The 7,174-nt window shown below is 57.2% G+C and overlaps 2 protein-coding genes across 2 annotated transcripts; both read left to right on the top strand.

The window, feature by feature from the left end:
* Window positions 1-223: 223 nt before the first annotated feature.
* LOC105914438 lies at window positions 224-989 on the top strand. The gene is made up of 3 exons (XM_012846070.1): window positions 224-361; window positions 443-637; window positions 801-989. Exons 1-3 carry the CDS (start codon window positions 224-226, stop codon window positions 987-989), a joined length of 522 nt encoding a protein of 173 aa, XP_012701524.1.
* A 2,926-nt stretch (window positions 990-3,915) lies between these two features.
* Window positions 3,916-5,884, top strand: LOC101770573 (ice-structuring glycoprotein-like). The gene has a single exon (XM_004971033.2). The coding sequence runs from the start codon at window positions 4,344-4,346 to the stop codon at window positions 5,610-5,612; it is 1,269 nt and encodes a 422-aa protein (XP_004971090.1). The 5' UTR covers window positions 3,916-4,343; the 3' UTR covers window positions 5,613-5,884.
* The last annotated feature ends 1,290 nt before the right edge of the window (window positions 5,885-7,174 follow it).

Genomic DNA, 7,174 nt, shown 5'->3' with positions numbered 1-7,174 from the left:
TGTTCAATTGGATGAAGGGTTTCTTTTTTGGTCGATAATGTTGAGGAGGAGCCACTGGTAGGCTAATTTTGTAGCAGCCGTGGCTATGAACCCTGTACTACGCATTCTGTTGTAAGCTGCCACACCGTAGGAAGTCTTAAGTTCCATTATTGTACTGTTAGTTCTAAAATTTATTCCTTTTAATGCAACATTGTAGATGGACTTGCACGAGTACCGTGCCAGGATGGCTTCTATAGCTGCTGCTCTTGTTGTTGTATGCACTGCATTCCTGTACTCTAGGTTTAGGAGGGCCACGTGTGATTCAGATGAGGATGAATGCACTGTTTGGGTCCCTAAGGCTGTGGTGGATGCTGAGAGGCAGGCAAACCTAGATAAGGTTTATAACTGCACAGAGGTTGAGTCTGTAAGCATATTAAGAATGCATAAAGCTTCTTTCTTTCAGTTGGTAAACCTGTTTAGGGAGAGGCACCTTCTAAAGGACAACATGCACACTATTGTAGAGGAGCAGGTAGCCATGTTTCTTCACATTGTGGGACACAACCAAAGGTTTCGGGTGGTTCATCACACCTTTAGGAGGTCTATAGAGACTGTCAGTAGGTACTTCGCGCAGGTTCTTTATGCTGTTGGGGAGCTGAGGGTGAGATGATTAGGGCCCCTGAAGGTAGCACACACCCTAAAATTCTTGGAAGTTAGAGATGAAACCCATACTTCAAGGTACTTGGGATTGTTTGCAGTGTCCTTAAATTCTGTTTGTTTGCTACCTTCATGGTACACTGATGCATATGCCATAACTATCCTAGGATTGCATTGGAGCTATTGATGGAACCCACATTCTGGCTAGGGTTCCATTTAAGATGCATGTTGCATTTAGAGGTCGTAAGCAGAGCCCAACACAGAATGTGCTAGATGCTATCGATTTTGACATGCGGTTCACCTATGTCCGTGCTGGGTGGGAAGGGTCAACTCATGATGCAGGTGTTAGCTCCTAGTGATGCGGTCAGGGATTCCTCTAACTGCATCACTAGGAGGCAACTCCTTCCTCTTTCCTATTTGTTAGGCAAGTAATACACTTGATTTGAGCCATGCATCATTTTTTAGCTAATGATGACTGATCAAATAGGTTATGTCTGAGGCTTTTGTTCAAGTTTACCTGATTTTCCTAACTTGAGTTTGTTTCTGTTGCCCATGTTGATGCTTTTACTTGCTGGCAAGGAAGTTTGGAGACGTTGCCTGCTGCTAAGGCACATGGGAACCTTCTATGGTTCTTGTGCTTATTCGTAGGCTGAGCCATTTTGAGGTGATGATGACTTGATTTTCATGCACTTTTGATAACTTGGTTGCTATTTTTTTAATGAATCCTGACCCATTACTTGTTAATATTGTAGATTAATGGCTTGGTGGACAATCTTTGACCTCAAATTTGTTGTCATTGTGGTTCTGCTTGCTTTCTTCATCAATGTCGGCATTTGCAAGTGATTATATGCCCTATGTGCCATGTTCTTGCTTGATTTTACTTCAACTCTCATGCAAGGAAGCCCCTAATTACGTTATCTAGGTTACTGATTACCTTGTCAACTCGATGTAATTATGTTCCTCTATAAATTTTGCTCACAAGTGTAGTGTTTTCCTCCCTAATTGCTTGTTATATTAAGTCAGTTTCATTCAGAATCCTTTGATCTGTGCATTTCTAGGCGCCTGGGTAGGTGGGTAACCTTCACCAGTGCCTGCGCGTGGTGAGGGCAACTCTCCCCTGTGCAGGCTACCAAATGCCATCTTTTAATGGTAGTTTGGGTTAGTTAAGGGGGCCTACTGCCGACCCACCCTACCAAACAGTCTCCTAGTCTAGCCAGTACCATGGGGTGCAAATTTGCCAATCAACATTTTTTCACCCCATAGGCCTGACCCATCTGGTTAGAGCCTGGCTCACAGGCTAGCTCAGCCCAGGCTACCAAACGCGCCCACAACCTCACGTCCGCGGCCACTTCGGGCAGTGAAGCCCTTCGATCGGCGGCTGCCCAAGGTGGAGGCAGATGCTGAGCCGGCGGTTGGCCGGTGCCGGAGAAAGCGCGGTCGGCATGCATGGCCAGGGACCAGGGCTAGCCGAAACCGACGGGTTCGTAAGTTACGATGATGCACGCACAGTTGGGAATCTTGAGATGGTCATCCGGTATGGCTGGGAGTCGGAGATCTAGCCATGCGTTCGACTGACTTATTTCCTATCGACGGACGACTGTTCACAGCTTGAGAAGATCATGGGGGATGTTTAGGAGGAGGCGGCTAAATTTTAGCTCCCGTCACATCGAATGTTTGACAACAATTAGGAGTATTAAACCTAGACTAATTACAAAACTAATTACACAACCCCTAGGCTAAATCGCGAGACGAATCTATTAAGCCTAATTAGTCCATAATTTGACAATGTGGTGTTACAGTAACCATTCGCTAATGATGAATTAATTAGGCTCAATAGATTCGTCTCGTGATTTAGCCTAGGAGTTCTGCTATTAGTTTTGTAATTAGCTCATATTTAATCCTCCTAATTAGCATCCGCACATCCGATGTGACAGTTCCCAAACACCAAGCGTGCATGTGAGCAGAACAGAACCCCTTTCATTTTTGCGGTCCGACAGGCGCACATAGCAGCAGTGGGATCAACTTTTACAGCCAGTGGTAGCCCTTAACATGTGGCTACTGTAGGTTGTGTGCAGATGTGGAGGAAGAAGAGATCCAAGGGCAAAAGGGCGTGTACAGTCTCGGTCGTTACACGCCATTGGCCGTTGCCGGCGAGCTAGAGCTGAGACTCAGAGCTCGCAATGGTTGTGGTTGGGCATCCGAGGCAGGCACCTTTTACGCCGTCCGTCCGTAGTAACAGAACGCATGATTGATCGGCGGTCGGCCAAGCTGCTGCATGGGCGGGCGCCACCATGTGACCCGGCCGCCCGGCTCCTCCTTAGCTTTCCGGTGCAGGCGCATCATCCCGGTTGCGATTCGATTCCGGCGGGGTACAGTGAGTGAGCACCGCGCTACAGTCCCTCGACCTCCGTCTCCGCATCCCGTTGTCTGCTCCGATCAGTCCATGGCTCGACGCTTCCCTGTTGCTTCCCCTCGTCGTTCCGGCAACGCAACCACCGCAAGATTCCGCTCGGATCGAGCTGCATCTACAAGCCTGCTGCAACCGCAAACCAATAACGACTGCGTGGTCCCGAACATGAAGTACAGCAGAGCACGACGGTATTATTGGAGCCGGCGGCGATGGCCGTGCGTGCGTGACACAACGCCGATGGGTCACCGGGTTAATTTCGATCAGGCGCCAGATAATCAACTGTAACCACCGGCGTTAGGCGCGGCTTGCGTGGAGTGTGCGTGCGTGCGTGCGTGCGTGTGCTGGCCAGGAGGGCGCTGCCTGATATAGGTCGGCCTCGGGCAGGCCGGCCGGGCATCTATGCCTGGCGCGGCGGCCGTTCACTGTGGTTGCGCAAGCTGTGGCTCAGTGGCTGGCAGCGTACTGTGGGCAGCACTGTTCAGCACCAAACGGCGATAACCAACGCGGCCCGGTCACCATCGACCGCAGATCAACCCCCTGATAGCGAACACACGCTATTTTGTTGGTGTTCGTGCGAGCTCGTTTTTACCGCGACCTGTTCGGTGGTGAAGTGGTTCGGCTTCGAACTTGGGCGGGGGTGGGTACTTGGGTTCGCCGTTTGCCGCAACAGTGCGTTGCCGTGCGGGCATGTGGTGCCTGGTCTAGCTAGCTGCTTAGCTCCCGATGTGAACAGAACAGTTACTTAACGGCACTGATGTCACTCGCCCCCGACACGTCACTTCACCTTGATTTGCTTTGGTGGGAGGGGGGTGTGGTGGGGGTGGTCGTCCCCAGAAACGGGCGAATAAAGAGCGAGGGGGGCGCGCGTCACCAGACAAAGATTTCAGAGCGCATATGCAATCCCTGCGTCTCGCGACAGGCGAGGTGGAAACCGGCTGCTCAGCAGCGGCCGCACCACCCATCACTCACCTCCCACCCCACTCCCTCGCCACCTCGATGCCATTGATAAATACGCGTCAAGCCCCTGCCCACGCCTCTCTTCCCTCCCTCTCTCTTCCCCTGCTGCCTGCCTCTCGCTTGCTCGCCCTGCCCCTGCCCCCTGCTCTGCTGCTCACTGCGCGATATGCCCCTGTGAGTGAGTCCATGGCAATGGCATCCTGCTGAACTGAATCTATCCGCTTCCCATTGCCGCTTCCAGCTACCTCCGCCGCCTCGAGTGGCTCACGGATCCAGGTCGCCGCTTCCGCTTGCCGCTGTCGGCCGGTGGCTTCCGTTGTTGTTGTCGCAGTGGGCAGTAGCAATGGCGGACGCCGTGGAGGCGCTTCCTCCTCCTCCTCCGGAGAGCGGCGTCGAGTCCGGGAGGTCGTCGCCGTCCCCGACCGCGTCGCCGGAGTTCGAGTTCTGGATGGTGGGCAGGAACCCGTCCGCGTTCTCGTCCCCGGCCCTGCTCACCGCCGACGAGCTCTTCTCCGGCGGCGTCGTGCTCCCGCTCCACACCCTCCAGGCGGCCGCCCCCGATGGCAACGTTGCTGCCGCTGAAGGCGACGCCGAGGGCGCCGAGGCCAACGCCAAGGATGCGGACTTCAAGGACGCGGCGGACTCCTCTGAGGTCCCGGTGCCAGAGGCGGGAGCGGAAGGGGAGGAGGCCGCGCAGCCGCTCGCGGAGTCCGGCATCGCGCCGACGCCGGACCTCCCGGCGGTCACGTTCAAGTGGAAGGACATCTTCAAGGCGGGCGGCGGCGAGGCCAAGGACCGCAAGAAGGTGGAGCGCCGCGTGAGCAGCGTCAGCGGGAACGCCGAGCTCATCAACATCAACATCTGGCCCTTCTCCAGGAGCCGCTCCGCCGGCCACTCCGCCGGCGGCGCGGCAGCAGCAGGCTCCTTGAGCAGGGCCAAGCCAAATCAAAATGCCAACACCAACGCCAGCGCCAGTGCCAACACCAATGCGAGTGCTAATGCCAATGCCAGCGCCGCGAGCGCGCCGCCGGCCCCGGCGCCAGCCCCGCGCAAGGTGAGCAGCGCCCCGTGCTCCCGCAGCAACTCCCGCGGAGAGTCCTCCGGGCCTGCGCCGGCCGTTCCCCCTGCCACCACGGTTGCAGCTGCTGTCGCCGCCGCCGCAGCAGCAGCAGAACCACCGGCAGCAGAAGAAGATGCTGCGGCCGCCCAGGCGGTGCCGTTGCCCACCGCCACCGCAACCACCGCTAGCAACAGCGCCTCCTCCATGTTGAGGAGGTTGGTGCCCGGCCAGGGCCGTAACAACAACACGGGCGCCGGCGGCACCGGCATCCGCGTCGGGCGCCCCAGCCCCGTGTGGCAGCTGCGGCGCAACAAGCTGCAGCAGACCGCCGCGGAGCAGAAGCAGGCCAGCGCCAAGAAGAAGGCCACCCCCGCCCCGGCCGCAGCCGCCACCGCCGAAGCCGCAAACGACGACAAGGCGGCGCCGAGCGTGGCCGCGCCCGCGGCCGGCTGCCGGAACAACGCGGGGTGCTCGGAGGGCGCCGCCGAGGAAGGGAACCCGCCGCAGGGGCTGTTCGGGCTCCGCACCTTCTTCTCCAAGAAGGTGTACTGATCCACAAGCCGACCAAGGCCACGGCATTGTACATACAAATTCGAGCTCTAGGCTCGCTCTTCCACATCTTTACCTTACCCCCTTCTTCCTTAGTTCCTTTTTTTTCTCCTTTTTCTCCTTTCCCCGCTCTAATTCAAGTAGTAGCTTCTTCCACATCTGTACTGCAACCTCTGCTAAGCTCTAGTGCTCACCTCAAGCAGCAAGCATAAGCATCTGATCGGCCATGAATGGTGCGTGCATCCATTGAAGAACAAACGACTCGTGTGTGCTTACCAAGTGTAACAGTGTGAAATGGTGAAACACCGGGTGATGGGTCGTGGTGGGGGTGAACTTTGGGCAGTGCCGGGACGACGGGACGTGACGAGGTGCCAAATGATTTGGGGGCAAAAGGCTGGGGAAAAGCCAGTGGCATGGCAGGCCGCCGTTGGGTGGCCTGTGGCCTCTGCAGCGTTTGTCCCGTCGAGCGATCGAGCCGGGGGTGGATCGATCGATCGGGCGGGGACGGGACAAGGGATAAGCAGCAGCAGCGCATGCGGCCGCTCGCTACGCAACAAGCAAGCATCAAGCGAGTGCCGCGGCGGCACGCGCGCGTCGCACGCACGCACATGCGCGCCCGCTCGATGGATCCTGCTGCCTGCTGGGATCTCTCGCTCGCACGCGCATTATTCTACAGCTCCCCCCGTGCCGTCGCCCATGCTGCTGCTGCTCGTTTCGTGGGCGGCAGCCGGCAGCGGCATTCGCTCGCCGCGGCAGGCAGCCGGCCGGGCACTGGATCTCGCTGGGTCCGGTGCGCGCCCGTCTGGGGGCTGGACCATGCGCCCGTGCCCTGCCCGGCCGGCTGCCCCCGCCGCCTGCAACCAGATTTGTAACCATCTCATCTGCCCGCGATGGGATCGACTCGACCGAGCTGTGAGTACCCAGCTGAGCGCCAGTGGTGGTGGGGGAGGGAGCAGTAATGTGGCCGCGCTGGTACGCTGCGGTGGAAAGGCGAACGAAGATGTCCTGTACCGTGGCCGTGGCGTTAATGGATCGCTGTCCCTCCTTAGTCCTTAACTGCGCTGCTAACACTCACAGCAGCGGGTGGTACGAGCGCCGTGCCGGTGCTGCACGGCCAAGCTAACGCCAGGACGGGACGGGACACAAGTTGGCTCGCAACTAGCCCGGACACATCACGCATTCGCACAGGCGGCCGGGCGTGGCAAGCGAGACCGGTTCGCGGTTCGTGGAGATCTCTAGCCTAGCATTAAGCGGAAAGAAGAGCCGCGGTTCGCATCGAAGTCGATTCAAATTTAACTTTAAGATTGACCGGTACGTAGAGAGGGGGCTTGGAGACACGCGCAGAGGCTAGCAACGTGCGCGGCATCCAAGCGGGTACAGCATCTGAACCTGAGGGTGAGTAATCTAATCCCGGGTGCAGGCGGGGATTAGGCGGGGGCCGTTGGATCGGGACGCGAAAGCTTTATCAAGTGGGCCGGCAGCGGCTGACCCCGGAGCCTGGATGAGGGAGTTGATTTACGCAGCCTTCGAGGTTGCTCGCGACGCGCAAGCACAATCGCTGGATC

This window comes from Setaria italica, chromosome V, assembly GCF_000263155.2.
Source record: "Setaria italica strain Yugu1 chromosome V, Setaria_italica_v2.0, whole genome shotgun sequence".
Lineage (NCBI taxonomy): Eukaryota > Viridiplantae > Streptophyta > Magnoliopsida > Poales > Poaceae > Setaria > Setaria italica.
The sequence above is the reverse complement of the archived record's forward strand: the minus strand, read 5'-3'. Positions and strand labels throughout refer to the sequence as shown.

What these genes read in the sequence shown, in the direction of transcription:
- LOC105914438 (XM_012846070.1), top strand. Translation starts at nt 224, where the DNA reads ATGGCTTCTATAGCTGCTGCTCTTGTTGTTGTATGCACTGCATTCCTG. An exon ending in TGGTGGATGCTGAGAGGCAG is followed by an intron (nt 362 to 442) that starts GCAAACCTAGAT and finishes TCTTTCTTTCAG; the next exon opens with TTGGTAAACCTGTTTAGGGA. An exon ending in ATGCTGTTGGGGAGCTGAGG is followed by an intron (nt 638 to 800) that starts GTGAGATGATTA and finishes TAACTATCCTAG; the next exon opens with GATTGCATTGGAGCTATTGA.
- LOC101770573 (XM_004971033.2), top strand. Translation starts at nt 4,344, where the DNA reads ATGGCGGACGCCGTGGAGGCGCTTCCTCCTCCTCCTCCGGAGAGCGGC.